Genomic DNA, 16375 nt, shown 5'->3' with positions numbered 1-16375 from the left:
GCGCCGAGACGGGGACTCGAACTCGCGGTTCCCCGGCGACCCGCGCGCGCGCGCGGCGGGGGCAGCTTACCCGCGACGGCGGCGGTGGCCAGGCTCAGCAGCGGCAGCAGGAGCGAGGGCAGCGCCGCCCGGGTCATGACTGCGGCGGCGGGCGTCCGGAGCCGCGGGATGCGGGCGGCGGCGGGCCGGGGCGGCGCTTCTGCCGAGCCCTCCCATCGCCAGCCCTGGGGAGGGAGGGGAACCCCGGGTCACAGCTAGCGATGACCCCACGGCCCAGATCCCCAGAAAGGGATTCTCTCTCTCAATATTTGCAAAGTTTTCATTTGGGCTGAAATAACATCAGACTTTCGAAAATATTGCAGAAGTAGTACAGAGAATTTCCGTAAATCTTCAGCCAGCTTCCCCACATGTTAACATCCTGTGTAACCCCAGTACAAAGATCAAAGCCAGGAAATGACCACTGGCATAATGCTATTGACTAATCCACAGCATTTACCACACTTGGCCATTGTCCCTCTTGCTAAGTTTTTTCTCTGTTCTAGGATCCAATCCAGGATCAAAGAGTGCATTGAGGAGTCATGTCTCCTTCATTCCATAAATCTAGAATAGACCTCTGCTACGCCGTAAGAGTTCATCATCAAAACCCATTGAAGGAGTGTTGGTCATTTTGTAGAACGTCCCTCAGTTCAATCTGTAGATGATTTCTCCTGATAGAATCACTTTATGCCTTTTTAGAAGGGAGTCTGCTCAGGAGACACAATCTTGTCTTTCATTGATGTTCACGTTGATCATTTGGTTAAGGTGGTGCCTTGCAGCTTTTTCCTTCAGATGAAATGATTATGGCCTCCTTTTCACAGGCTTCTAGCAGTGAAACATGTCAACTTTTCTGTCACCAGTTACTGCATCAATAGTCAGTCTGTTTGTGATAAGGGCTTGCTATGCAGTCTGAGTTGGACTTAATTTATGATCATCCCTACCTCCACATTCTCAGTACTAGGATTACTAGGTGATTCAAGAGTCTTTTAATTAAATTTTATTAATTAATTAATTTTTTATTTTTAAAATACCACATTCAGATTTTTCAAAGGATTGTGGACAGGGGAAGGCTGGGAGGTAAGAGGAAATAAAGTGGGAAGAAGTGCATCACATGGAGTCCAAAAGCTCAGGTGGGCCACAGGTAGCTCAGGAGTCAATGTGACCAAATATGGATCTGGGGGGAAAAGTGTGGAAAGAAAAAAGAAAGTTCAAGGAGCTCCTGCCATGTGGGGAGCAGGAGGGGATAAAGAACCCATGCTGAGAGTAAGGGCTAGGGAGCCCTCCCTGCTGAGCCTAGGGAAAAAAAACCTCTCCCACCGCTGGAAGTTCCCAAGTGATCAGAGAGCTTGTCTCACTCTAGCCCCACCTGACCTGGAATTCATCCTGTAGTCCCAGGCTGGCTTCCAAATCATGGTGATCCTCCTACCTCTGCCTCCTGAGTGCTGGGATGAAAGGTATGCGCCACCATGCCAGGACTTTCATTTTTTAATTGTGTTTTTATTTTTTATTTGACTTTATTGACAACTTTCATAGGTATAGACAATATAACATGATCATAATCCCATCCCTTTTTTCCCTTCAGATATATCCTGTCCACTGTGTCCCTCCTTCTTTCCAACTAGTCTGTCTTCTATTTTGATATCATCATTTTTTTTCCACTCCTATTTTGCAGGTCTAATGTAGGTAGCATTAGCCACTGGATGATAGTATTCTTCTTTGGGCTCCTACATTCTTTCTACCATCTCACCATCTCTTCAATGGTCCCTGGATCTTCGAGGGTATGATAGACATATCTTAGTGCTGAAAACTTGCACTGTGACTTCTGAGCATTTTGATAAGTTTGAGTCAGTGTCACTACCATCTGAAAGGAGAACTTCTCTAGCTAAAAGTGACAGTAGCATTAATATATGCTCATAAGTACTTAGAGGGCATTTGGTCACATAATATGTCCATTTAGCCTGACAACAGTAGTAGTCCCTCCACCCACATGGCTTATGACCTCCTCTGCCATAAGATTTTGGTTAAGTTTTTCTGTACCAGGCATGAATTCCCTCCCCTGGAGAAGGCCTCAAATCCAATAAGAGAGCAGTTGGTTTCTCCCATAACAGACATGCCACCATTACACCAGTTGGTACATTTAGACTGGCTGGCCAGTTGGAAAACTTGCCGGATCTACTGTTGGCTAAGACCACTGATGACTTTTTTCCTCCAACAAGTTACACATCTCTTTACAGTGTCATGACAGCTAGTTAACAGGGAGGAGGCTCCCTGCTCAGCTCCAGCTTAATTTTTGAGAGTCCTGTAGCCCAACTCTGTGGTGTTACAGGAAACTGAGTCACACAGAGATGGCACCAGAAACAGAATGGAGAATCAGAAAATTTATTCATGTTGATGTGGACTCAGGGGAATAACTTCCAATGCCTGAGTACTGAGCTCTGATAGTTCACAGGTTTTATAAACAGATGGAATAGGCATTCTGACATCATCTCGAATTCTTTTTTTAATTGTGTTTATTTTTATTTATTTATTTGAAAGTGACACAGAGAGAAAGAGGCAGATACAGAGGTGGGGGGGGGGGAATGGGCATGCCAGGGCCTCCAGCCACTGAAGATGAACTCCAGACATGTGCGTCCCCTTGTGCATCTGGCTAACGTGGGTCTTGGGGAAACGAGCCTTGAATTAGGGTCCTTAGGCTTCACAGGCAAGCACTTAACCACTAAGCCATCTCTTCAGCCCTCAAATTCTTTATACTATTGGTGGGTTACAAGTTCCTAAGGTTACATGATTTGGGGGCACAAACAGAAAATTCTTTAGCAACCAATCAGTGATAAGAAAGTACAAATGTAATGCCAGGTGTGATGGCACACGTCTTTAATCCCAGTACTTGGGAGGCAGAGGTGGGAGGATCATCATGAGTTCAAGATCACCCTGAGACTACATAGTGAATTTCAGGTCAGCCTGAGCTAGAGTGAGACCCTACCTTGAAAAATAAAAATAAAAAAAAGAAAGGAGATAGGAAAGTACAAATGTAAACAAAAAGCTATTTGTTTAGGGGTGTTTGTGTCTATGGCTGCACCAGAAATCATATAAGCAGGGTGCACCTGCGTAGATAGGGAGGGCTGTACAGCAGAAACTGTTTTAGAGTACCATCTGGGCCTGGTTTCTTTTTTTTTTTTTTTAACTTTATTTTTATTTATTAGAGAGAGAGAGAGAGAGAGCCAGAGAGAGGGGGAGAGAGAATGGGTGCACCAGGGCCTCCAGCCACTGCAAACGAACTCCAGATGTGTGCGTCCCCTTGTGCATCTGGATTACATGGGTACTGGGGAATCAAACCAAAGTCCTTTGGCTTTGCAGGCAAACGCCTTAACCACCAAGCCATCCCTCCAGCCCTGGGCCTGGTTTCTTTGTTAACTTTCTTCTACCATGTTCTCCCCTCTTGATGTCTTTTGTAAACACTACCAAGAGACATCACCTATTCTGGTATCATCATAGATGTTAACCCTTTGATACCCCTGGAAGAGTATTTGGAATCTAATTTGGCTATCATATTGCAAATAAAAAGGCCAAACAAAAGGACCATGATGAGGATCAGGAGGGAGACAGCAAATGGAAGAAACCAGGTGCCTGACTATCTCTGATTTATGATGCTAAATAGGGCACAAGCTATTATAAGAGATTTTTTTTCCCAATCAGGCCCAGCAAAAATAAGTAATGACATCGTGTCCATTTCCCCCAGTATCCCATGTTGAAGTCTTCAGGCTTTTGCCATGCCTGGACCAGTCAGCTTTCAGGATTGTGACTGGAGCAGGGATGTACACTCCACAAGGTTCTGCCGTGCTTAGACTAGTCAGCTTGTGGGTGACTATGGCAGTGCTCTACTCTTCTCAGAAGGGGCAGATCTCTTCCAGAGCTTGACCCTGAGGGGAATCTCTGGGTGTTTAATAACCTGTAAGCTGTCACAATCACCTGAGGATACTGTCCTCATTCCTCTAGTGTGATGAATCTATATGATATCTCTTGGCTGATGGGTATGGACCCAATTCCCTAGGGGTATGTGGGCTTCCTTGTGTTACAATTTTAAGGGAACACCATCAATGGCAGGAGAATCTGGCTCACTTTTATAAATCTAAGCAAAGTGACACTGCTGAAAAACCAGCACCACCAACATCAGCAAGCACAGTGGTATAGTCAGCAGTAGGGTCTTACCGTCTGGTTCTGGTGGGCAACCAAAAGCTTTGACAATAATCTGTGATGTTTTGGGGGCATCAGGAGCTTCTCCAACCAACAATTCCCTGGAAAGAATTCCACCCTTGGCACTAAAATTTTCTGACTTGAGTCTTTCCTCCTACCTCTGCCTCCTGAGGACTGGAATTAAAGGTGTGTGCCACCACACCCGGCTTTACGCTTGTACTTTCTTATCATTGATTGATTGCTAAGGAATTTTCTGTTTGTGCCCCAAAATCATGTAACCTTAAAAACTTGTAACTCACTAATAATATAAAAAAATTCAACATGATGTCTGACTGCCTGTTATACTTGTCTACAAAATCTTTGAGCCATCGGAGCTCAGTACATAGGCTTTGAAACTTATTCCCCTCAGTTCATGTCAACATAAAAAGTTTTCTGATTCTCCATTCTATCTCTGGTGCCATGTCTGTGTGACTCAGTTTCCCATAACAACTTGACCCAGGAGAGTCTCTGGAGTCAGACAATGCAAACCAGATTCAACCAAGACACTTGGGTAAGCCTCATGTCATTGGCATAGAAAATCCAACTAAATTCAACAACAAAAACCAAGTAACTCAATTAAAAATAATCAGAGGAACAAGGATGCTGGTGGTGCATGGTACATGCCTGTAAACCCAGCACTCAGGAGGGATTTGTAGAAGAACCATGAGTTTGACACTAGCCTGGGGCTACAGAGTAAGTTCCATGTCAGCCTGAGCTAGAGTGAGACCCTACCTTGAAAACAACTGGAAAGATGGCTCAGCAGTTAAATGTACTTGCTTGAAAAGCCTGAAAGCCCGGGCTCAATTCTCTAGTACCCATGTGTGGTGGTTTGATTCAGGTGTTCCCCCATAAACTTAGGTGTTCTGCATGCTAGGTCCCCAGTGGATGGCAATTTTGGAATTGAAGCTTCCTGGAGGCAGTGTATTGTTGGGGGTGGGCTTATGGGTGTTATGGGATGGGGGCCTCCAGCTACTGCAAATGAAGTCCCAATGCATGTACCACCTTGTGCATCTGGTTTATGTGGGTACTGGGAAATGGAATTGGGGTCCTTAGGCTTCATAGGTAAGTGGATTAACTGCTAAGCCATCTCTCCAGCCCTAAAATCCCTTAAGTAATTCAAATTTATTTTCTTAAGCAAGATAATGTTATTGAACTAACTAATAATAATTAAGTCTTTGCTTTTCCAGGAGGGTTTTAAGGTGGCATGAGCCTACAATGAAGGAATCAGGATTTCAGGCTTTCTCTGTAAGAATTTCAGCAGAAGGGTCTGGATTATGGCTTACCAAGTATACAGTAATCTTTTCCCAGGGAGAATTCCCAGGTAATGAAAATATCTTGCCCACAGACTTGGGAGGGGAGAAAGAAAAGGTGATTATTGGTGTCACTTCTAATCTGTCCCCTATGTTTTATCATTGGGTTTGTTTTTAATATTTTCATTTATTTGTGTGTGTGTGCCCATGCACATGCATGCCAGGGCCTCTTGAAGCTGGCAAACCAACACCTGATACTCGTACCACTTTTTTGCATCCTGCTTATTTGGGGGAGTTTGGGAATTGAACCTGGGCTTCAGGCTTTGCAAACACCTTTAATTGCTAAGCCATCTTTCCAGCCCCCACCATTGGGTCTATTGACTTGAACTTTTTGGTTTGTTGACTTTACAAATTGAGTTTTTTTTCAAGGTAGAGTCTTGCTCTAGCCCAGGCTGACCTGGAATTCATTATATAGTCTCAGGGTGGACTCAAAGTCATAGTGATCCTCCTACCTCTGCCTCCTGAGTGCTGGGATTAAAGGCGTGCACCACCATGCCAGGCAAGAGATGAATTTTATCAGACTTTATATTATGTCTGGGTTAGCCAGGAAAACATGGAATGGTCTTTTTTTTTTTTTTTTTTCCCCCGAGGTAGAGTCTCATTCTAGCCCAGGCTGACTTGGAATTCACTATGTAGTCTCAGGGTGGCCTCAAACTCACAGCGATCCTCCTACCTCTACCTCCCAAGTACTGGGATTAAAGGTGTGCACCACTATACCCGGCAGATTGCCTTAAATTCTTGAGATGTCTGGAACTGAAAACTAGGAAGGAAAACCATTATGGGGTAGTTCTGCACATGGTGAGAAGGACTTTGACACAAATCATTCAGTGGATAGTTGGAAATATAAACCTGGCATTACATACTTGAACTCACAGGGAGTGGGCAGAAAGAGTTCCCAAAGAGAGCATGAAGAATAAGAAATAGGGGCTGGAGAGATGGCTTAGTGGTTAAGCGCTTGCCTGTGAAGCCTGAGGACCCCGGTTTGAGGCTCGTATTCCCCAGGACCCACGTAAGCCAGATGCACAAGGTGGCCCATGCATCTGGAATTCGTTTGCAGTGGCTGGAGACCCTGGCGTGCCCATTCTCTGGCTATCTGCCTCTTTCTCTCTCTGTGTGCCACTGTCAAATAAATAAATAAATATTGTTTTTATAGAAAGAATAAGAAATAGTTGGAACATAGATGGATTCCCTTGTCAAATGTGATGCTGAAACACACTGAGCAAGGGAAATCTGAAAAGGAGGCTAAAGATGCTTATTAGATATTTAATACTTCAGCTTATAATCACTGGACACTTGGTTGCCCTTCATGCTAGACATATAACACAATAAAACATAAGGCAGAGATGCTTTTGTTCAAGGATCAACACTTTAAAAGATAAGGAAACTTTAATGGGGAATCACCATTACATATAGCTGTGCTTGTCACATCAATTTTGTTCTTTGGGGAAACTCTAAAATTATACAGATCACAGTTCAAAAGGGTTAAGATATAAAAGCTATTTCAATACAAATATTTTATAAGAACTTTTAGACTACATTAAAACTATTTTTGAAAATTGTTTACAACTTTTTAATGATATAATAAACACTTCAAACAAAATAAATCTATTGATCTCATACAAAAATATTCAAAAGTACAAATATAACTTAAAGACTGAGTAAAACATTCACCATGTCTTGTGGAAGCTACTACTAAGAATATATTCTAGGTGTTAAAATGAAAATAACATCTAAAAATATTGCTTCTTTAATCAGTTAAAATTTTAAATATTTTAGTAATCACTAAGTTTAGAGTTGCACTGGAAAACTCTATTTTTTTAAAATAAATGTCAGGTTATACAAACAATGCCTTTCATGGTCCCTTTTCTGTTTATATCTTATAAAAGACAATAAAATAATAAATTGTTCTTTAAAAGTTGACATGTTATGTGAAATATATAATTTGCAAATTCTTAAGTCTCTAATTAAGTCTTTTTGAAAAACAAAAGTCAGTCAGCACACACAAAATACAGATAAAAATCACCTAATCAATTTGACAATAAGTTCACACTTTAGAAGCATTAAGTTCTAAGTTTTCCTTAAAAACCATTGTATCATGGGTAATTATAAACAGAAAAAAAACTTCACTTAAATAATATTGGTATGAAATATCTTTGGAATCCTATAAGAAACACCTTATCAGAAAGTGCCATTTTGCTGTGTAAAAAAAAAAAAAAAAAAAAAAAAAAAGGATTTAACCTTTTTTTTTTTCCTAAATGCTATAAATGGCTATTCTGAAATAATGTTGGTCTCCTTTATATTTGAATGTTTGCCTTTAGGTACTAATTTTGCATTTGGCCAGATGCTTTTAAAATTATAAAGGTATATGTACAACCAAATATTATGTTTTGTTCAAAGTGCTACTAAGATGTATAGATATCTTGGGCTGGAGAGACGGCTTAGCAGCTAAGGCACTTCCCTGCAAAGCCTAAGGACCCACGTTCTACTCCCCAGACCCCATGTTAGCCAGTTGCACAAGGTGATGCATGTACAAGGTTGCTCATGTGCACAACGTGGTGCACTGGAGTTCAAATACAGTGGCTGGAGTCCCTGGCACACCAATTCTCTCTCTCTCTTTCTCTTTCTCTCTCCCTGTCTCTTTTATGTTTCTCATAGAGAAGCCAGTCTGTTGGATTTGCCTCAAAAAAAAAAAAAAAAAAGATATAGATATCTAGTTAGCAACCACATTCTTACACAGAAGCTTCACATTAGTTAAATGTATTAACCCGTAAACACTTGGAACTTCTGTGCTAGCTTCAAATTCTCTATTCTATCAGTTAGAGTTATCCATATGGCAGATAATGGGCCATTAATTGTACCTACGAGCATAGCAACTAACTGTCTAAAGTGCATAAGACTTCTACTTTGGAACAGAGTAAATACTGACGGTGGGGAAATTTTAAGTGGCTCTTCTTTTTTCCTTCAAAGATAGTGCAAATTAACAAACTTTTCGAAGAGTTTAGTCGTACAAAGGAGGAAGCATAATCTCGTCTTCATTCACTCCATGTTCATACCGAACCGATGAGAAGCCTGCCCAGCGGAAACGGTTTCTTTGTACCAGGAACCATATCAGCCCGCTGATGAGCGCTAAGATGCTTAGCATGGCGAACACGATAGCTATGCCTCTGTAATCCGGGCCTGCAATCAGGACAGCAGTGATATTGGAGAAGAGAATGCCACAGTGACCACCACCATCATCTTCAGTGCTGGAAATTGGACTCAGGGCTTTGTGACTGCTAGGCAAGCCCTCCACCACTGAGCCAACCCAATAATGACTATTACTGTTGACTTTACTCAGCAAGTTGGTCAGATATATAAGGTATGTACAAATTAAAGACAATAAATATCTGATTGCATCATAGCTTCAACATAAAGTCTAAACTTATCAAACACAAAACTAACTTTCTTTTTTTCTTCTTTCTTTTCAAATTGAAGTGGGTGACTTTTCGTTCAAATCCTCTTCATTGCTATGGGAACTTTCTCCCAAAGAAATCAAGGCACTTTCATTTTCTTCACTTTCTCTAACCACATTTCTGTTAGAAGCATTGCTCTTTATATTATCCTACTTCAAGAGCAAATCGATCAAAGCTATGAGTTTTTATGTTTTGACTTATTAGGGCCAAAATATTATTTGCTTTTAAATGAGTTAAGCCTCTAGGATGATTCATTTAGTCCATAACTCTCAACTTCAAATGCTACCAGATGCCTCTTCTCTGCCTGCTATCCAGAAGGATCATTCTGTCCCATGGCTTTCTAGTATGCCCCATCTTCCTCTGACACAACGAAGGCGGAATTCAGGGCCTTGCACATGCTACGCAAACACTCTATCACCCACTATCTCCTTAGCCCTTGGCTCAGGATTTCAAATGCCATCACTATAGTGACTGCCACATCTCTCCCATGTGCTACACTGTAGAGTAGACATTTCCCTATCAATAACATTGAATAGTCAAAACAGAACCTTCTTTCTTTCTTTATTTTTTTGTTTTTGGTTTTTCGAGGTAGGGTCTTGCTCTAGCACAAGCTGACCTGGAATTCACTCTAGTCTCAGGGTGGCCTTGAACTCATGGCAATCCTCCTACCTCTGCCTCCCAAGTGCTGGGATTAAAGGCGTGCGCCACCACGCCCAGCATCAGAACCTTCATTTATGTCACACTAACCCTCCCTACCCAATCTTGCAGTTGCTTCCCATGCACTCAGATGGAGCCAGCATTCCTTGACTCTTGCTTCCAGACCAGAAATGCCCAAACCTGCCTTCCTTTTAGTTCTTCCCTGAACTTCTGCAGGTTCCTTCAGCCATCAGCCTTGTCTCAGCTGGTCCTTGTGCTGTGTCTGTTCCTGGAGCTGGGCTGACCTCTCTGGGCTTGCTGCAGCCTCCCCATCCTTACAATCTTCTCTAGATCCCCCACCCACCTGGTCTATCTCACAATTTGTTTCCTCTCCTTCAAAACCTGGCCTGCTTTAATAATCCATCTTCCTCCACCACGTTGTAAGCTCTGTGATAGCCAGTAACTTATTCACAGGTGCATCCCAGCATGCAAACCATCATACACAGAGACCATTTACTGCAATGGGAGTGTTATCTTTAATATTTATATGCCTATTTTATTTATTTATTTATTTTATCTTATTTTGAGGTCTATGTATTTTATTTATTTTGAGGTACAGTCTCACTGTAGCCCAGGCTGACCTGGAACTCACTCTATGAAGCAGGTTGACCTTGAACTCATTGCAGTTTTTTTTTTTTAATCTCAGTCTTCCAAGTGCAGGGATTAAAGACATGAGCCTGGTTTCTATGATAGTTGTTTCAAAATGTTAATGGAAAAAGTGTAGAGGTCTTTTTGTACACATGAAGCTCAATGATATTTTTATGGTTGTTTTATATATCACTTCATGACAAAATAGAAGTTCAATTATGGTTTGCTATAGATATTCAGAACATTTCAAGTAGTTACATCGATTTTTTGAAAATCTTTCTTTTTATTTTATTGCAATAAAAAATATTTACTTATTTGACACAGAGAGAGAGGTAGAAGGGGCATGCCAGGACCTCTAGCCACTGCAAACGAACTCCAGACACATGCTCCACCTTGTGCATCTGGCTTATGTGGGTACTGGGGAATTGAATATAGGTCCTTAAGCTTCACAGGCAAGTGTCTTAGCCACCAAACCATCTCAGCCCAGTTACATTTATTTTTAGATTGTTTAAAGAATTCATCATGGAGTTGGAGGGATGGCTTAGCAGTTAAGGTGCTTGCCTGCAAAGCCTAAGTACCCAGGTTTGATTCCCCAGTACCCATGTAAGCCAGGTGCATAAAGTGGGGCATGCATTTGCAGTTTGTTTGCAGTGGCTGGGGCCCCTGATGCATCCATGCTTTCTCTCTCTCTCTCTCCCTCCCTTTCCTCTCTCCCAAATCAATGAATAAATAAAATATTTTTAAAAAGTTCATCATGAGTTTTATGAAAACAGGGAGAAAGAGAACAAGCTAGCTGCAGAAACACACCTTTAATTTCTTACATACTGAAACTATAGAATAAAATATATCTTAAGAAACCTTTCATAGAAATTACCTCCTAAATTTTCTGGCAGCTTCTATTTTTCTTAGGAAAGAATGATATAAAATTTAATAGTTTCATGCAGGAGTTCTAGATATATTGTACAATAAAGTCTTATGTAATATATATATTTAGGTAGAAACCCCTATGATTTAATGAGGAAATTCGGGAATGTATTTAGAAATACTTCAGGACCAAGTTAAAAAACTGACCAGGGTTGGGTTATGTTTTTTATTTCCTGGCCTATTCTCCTGGACACTTCCTTAAGTACAGGTAACAGCCTTACCCAGAGGAGTTTTGCAGACAACTCTTCCATAGCCATGTGAACATTCAACTTTTTTCCAGGTTTCATTTGAAGCTATTAAAATGCTACATTTTCCATCATCATTCTTACTTTTATTTTCCCACTTGACAAATGTCACAGCTGATCCATCAATCCAACTCCAAGACTGATCTGACGAAATACATTATATGCAATTATATTCATTCCTATGGATTACCAAGTTTAAAAAAAAGCATGTGGCTCAAGTAACTCATTTACCTAGAGTGGCACTGCCCTATATGATGGTCATGGTTTAAGAATATAGTTCATTGAAAAGAAACACAATTTTAAAAATCAGTCTTTTTGCTGCACTAACCACATTTGATGTAGCTAGTGATTACACTAGACACTCCAGATGGAATATTTTTCTTTTTTTTAACATTTAACTTTATTTTTATTTATTTATTTGACAGCGACAGAGAGAAGGAGGGAGAGAGAGAGAGAGAGAGAGAGGGAGAGAATGGGTGTGCCAGGGCTTCCAGCCCCTGCAAATGAACTCCAGATGCATGCGACCCCTTGTGCATCTGGCTAATGTGGGTCCTGGGGAATCAAGCCTCGAACTGGGGTCCTTAGGCTTCACAGGCAAGCACTTAACCACTAAACCATCTCTCCAGCCTGAATGTTTTTATCTTAATAGAAACTTTTATTATTATTATTTATTTGAGACGGAGAGAAAGAGGTGGGGGATGGTTGTTGAGAATGGGCATTCCAGGGCCTCCAGCCTCTGCAGATGAACTCCAGATGCATGTGTCCCCTTGTGCATCTGGCTTTTGTGTGTCCTGGAGAATTGAACCAGGATCCTTTGGCTTTGCAGGCAAATGCCTTAACCGCTAGGCCATTTCTCCACCCCCTTAATAGAAACTTTTATTGGACACTGATGGAGATCATGGTAGCATTAAGATAGAGGATGCTTGTACATATATTGCATGAGAAACAAATTTCTGGGATCTTCATCCTACATTCTTTAAGAAAGCTCCTATCATTAAGGATATGGTGATGGAGGAAAAGGAAGAAGGGCCCAGGAGAGTTCAGGGACCCCACCCCCACCCCCAACGACTCCATTATTGTTTTCCAGAAGAGGTGGCACCACCTTGTGGTGAGAGTGTAAACCATCTTTACTATTCATTTAAAAGTTTGGATCCACTCAGTTTTTTTTTTTAATTACTTAATGTTTTACAGTTCATATTTATTTCAATTATTATAAAAATCAAATTTGGCATAACGTTTGAAACGGGATTTCAAATGTTTACTCTTAATTCATTACCAAGTCAAAGTTCACCCAAATATTGTATTATTCCATTTTTATTTTTATTTTTTTTCGAGGTAGGGTCTCACTCCAGCCCAGGCTGACCTGGAACTCACTCTGTAGTCCCAGTCTAGCCTCAAACTCACAATGATCTTCCTACCTCTGCCTTCCCAAGGCTTGGGCTAATGGTGTGTGCCACCACATGTGGCTTATTACTCCCACCCCCCTTTTTAAATATGTGTGTACTTGTGTGTGGGGGGGGGCCAAAGGACAACTTCAAGTGTTGTTACTCTAGAATGCAATGTACTTTTTTATTTTTGAAACAGACTTTTATTGGTCTTCAGCTTATCAATTAAGCCCCCAGCATCTGCCTCCCCAGTGCTGAGATGACAAGCATGTGCCACCATGCGTGGTAGTTCACATGGCTTCTGGGGATCAAACTCAAGTCCTCATGATTGTGAGGCAAGCTCTTCACTGACTGAACTGTCTTCCCACCTCCCTGTATATATAAGACTTTATTTAAAAAATTCTTCTATAAATTCTCTTTAAATCAATTCTCTATTAAAATACACTATTAAGACTTAATTTTGATCTATGATAAAAATATCTGAAAAAGAATGATAATTTCCCCAATAATAGCTATAAGCTACAAAATCCAATGAAAAGTAATAGTACACCAAAGGAGATAAATCATGGTTTCCTTGTGGGGACTAAGGATACAGACATTACTGTTGTTGACCCAAGGATCTTAGGAATTAGTCTCTAGACAATTCCAGGTGACTTGCTATTTTATTAGTAATTTCTACCTTTACCAATAGGTTACATGTTTACACAAAATTTAAGGATCCAGAACACTCACCCAACATAACTTTCTCACCATTAAGAAACATTTGAACTGCTACCCCCCCCCCCCCACACACACCCTGGCTCTGTGTGTGTGTTTTGAAACAGAGTTTTGGTATATAGCATAAGCTGGCCTCAAACTCATGGCAGTCCTCCTGCCTCAGCCTTCAGAGTGTTAGAATTATATGCACATATCACTGTGCCTGACTTCCAGTGGCTCTGCACAGTGCACACACAGTCACTTACCGACAGGATGTTGGGATAATCCAAGCCAAACTCTCATGGTAATATTATTATTGTTTCTTATCAATCTGCTCACAAATTTATTCTCATTTTCATCTGCTATGGTGACAATAGTTGCAGAGTGATCTGTTGAGTGCAAGGAAATCATACATAATTAGCTCAATGTAAGTTGGCAAATGATTTATTGTGAGCTAGCCATTTGAGGGAAACTCTACCATGAAAAAGAACATTGAAAAATTCAAGCTTTATTCAGTCTCGAAAACTTTGGTATTTATTTCAGAAGTTATAAATAATAATAATAGCGTCCAAAAAAGTTAAAAATACTTCTAAATTGAAAATTTGCATTTAGAAATTTCATATTTCTTTAAAGTATCTAGCTCGCAATGGTTTTTGGTTTTGGAATGCCTAACCAATGAGACCTTTGTGTTCAATCAGCCAGTTGCAATAATTAGAGATTGTGATATATTTTGAGTAATGTCTCCTCAAAAAAGAAGTTTTGTATTAGCCAGCTTTACACTTGCTTCTGCTAAGATGGAATTAAAAACAGGCTATGATATGAAGGAACTTGAATGGTACCGTATACAGAAATGTGGTTGGTCGCAATCATTGTAAATTCTTAAAAATAGTATAGGATAAAAAATTAGTAACTTTAAAGCTTGATAGGTGACCTAAGCCCACAGAGAAAATAGTGTCATCATCGTCAGGTAAGGGATAGAAATAAATAATAACTAGCTAGGAAATCCATTCTGAAAGGAAAACCTGTGGCTCTTTATAGAATACCATGGTGTGTGTGTGTTTTATATGTTTCCTTCCTTAATACATACAGCCTGGCAGATAATACCAAAGGAATTGTCACTATCGGACAGATGGGGATGCTGAGACACTAGGAGATTAATAAGTAAGTTGTTCAGGTCATCTAGCCATCCAGTTATAAGATTAAAAGGTTAATGTCAAGTTGGGTGTTGTGATGCATGCCTTTAATCTTAGCACTGGGGAGGTAGAGGTAGGAGGATCACCATGAGTTCAAGGCCAGCCTGAGACTACATAGTGAAATCCAGGTCATCTTAGGCTACAGTGAAACCTACCTCAAAAAACTAAAAACAAAAAAGAAAGTGTCCATCTTGTGTACATGAAGAATGATTTTTAAAAATACTTTAAAAAATTTATTTGCAAGCAGAGAGACAAAGAGAGAGAATGGGCATGCTAGGGCCTCTTACCACTGCAACTCCAGAAACATGCATTACGTTGTGCATCTGGTTTTACATGGGTACTATGGAATTGAACCCAGTCTCGTAGGCTTTGTAAACAAGTGCCTATAATCACTGAGCCATCTCTTCAGTTCCACTAAGAATGATTTCAAGAGTTCACGATTTGAAGGGCCCTGTGCTACATTTACATACTTTATTTCACATCCTTCATTCCTACAACAAAATGTACCAAACCTTAAAGGATCGCTTTCATTCCCACTGTTCAGATGAGGAAAGAAACAATTATAAAACGTCTCTGGGTGTGGTGGCACACACCTTTAATCCCAGCACTTGGGAGGCAGAGGTAGGAGGATCACCATGAGTTTGAGGCCACCCTGAGGCTACATAGTGAATTTCAGGTTAGCCTGAGGTAGATGAGACTCTATCTCAAAAAACATCCCCCCCAAACCCAACAAACAAACAAACAAAAAAAATCCAACCATGTACAACATCACTTAGCTAGTCCTGTGAGATTGAGACTGGAACCCATACTGCCTGCCTGCTTCAACAGCTTAGCTGCCTTAGTGGCCTACATACTATATTTATTGTAAATCCTTTTGTTTTCTCCCTTAGGAAGCATAGACTTATACACATATGTGTGTGTGTGTATATATATATGTATATAAACACTCATCTCATAAGTATATACTGTATACATGTTTTCAGTGTATATATATGTGTGTATAACACACTGAAGTTCCCACTATATAGTCAAGCAGTAACTTGAACACATTTTAATAAGCCAAATGTTTGCACAACAGTTAGTGAAATAAACGAGCTAAGTGCCATCTGCTGGGCTACAATGCCAATCAGGGATGCAGATAAGTAGTTTTGATCCTGAATACTCAGGTGGTTTCCTGAGAAGTCATTTTACATTTTGACTGACAGCTGTGACTGGATCCATCTTGAGAGAGAGTCAATCATTACTGCCTTTTCTAAAATGGCTAAATTGAAGACTGACATCCTATCCTGTATTGGTGTTCTGAGAATGTGGGACAATCCTATTCAGAATGGATGGATGAGGATTCACTGACTTTATTTCCCTCTTCAGGCTCAACTTATTAATTAATCAATTAGTAACTGATTACTTAAACAACTTCATAAAAACTTGCCACTTAACCCTTTCATCTAAGCATATCTGCTTATATTTTTTAATCGGTCCATTTGTCATCACTTTTGCTTAATATTTTTATTTACTTCTTCCCACTTTACTTTCAATACACTTTCTCTCTCTCTCTCTCGCCATATATATATATATATATATATATATATATATATATATATATATATATATATGTATGTA

The 16375-nt window shown here is 40.4% G+C and overlaps 2 protein-coding genes across 2 annotated transcripts in view; both read right to left on the bottom strand.

Annotated features, from left to right (window-relative positions):
• The window catches only part of Cd302 (CD302 molecule), a 43638-nt gene extending 43485 nt beyond the window's left edge, over positions 1-153 (bottom strand). Inside the window, exon 1 of the mRNA XM_045148290.1 lies at positions 71-153. Within this exon, the coding sequence (XP_045004225.1) occupies positions 71-137 (67 nt within the window). The 5' untranslated portion in view covers positions 138-153. The remainder of the gene's footprint in view (positions 1-70) is intronic.
• Positions 154-8291: 8138 nt separating this feature from the next.
• The window catches only part of Ly75 (lymphocyte antigen 75), a 92405-nt gene continuing 84321 nt past the window's right edge, over positions 8292-16375 (bottom strand). Inside the window, exons 33-35 of the mRNA XM_012952500.2 lie at positions 13829-13951; positions 11458-11625; positions 8292-8753 (exon numbers count right to left, since the gene is read on the bottom strand). Of these exons, the coding sequence (XP_012807954.2) occupies positions 8575-8753; positions 11458-11625; positions 13829-13951 (470 nt within the window). The 3' untranslated portion in view covers positions 8292-8574. The remainder of the gene's footprint in view (positions 8754-11457; positions 11626-13828; positions 13952-16375) is intronic.

Source organism: Jaculus jaculus, chromosome 4, assembly GCF_020740685.1.
Source record: "Jaculus jaculus isolate mJacJac1 chromosome 4, mJacJac1.mat.Y.cur, whole genome shotgun sequence".
Lineage (NCBI taxonomy): Eukaryota > Metazoa > Chordata > Mammalia > Rodentia > Dipodidae > Jaculus > Jaculus jaculus.
The sequence above is the reverse complement of the archived record's forward strand: the minus strand, read 5'-3'. Positions and strand labels throughout refer to the sequence as shown.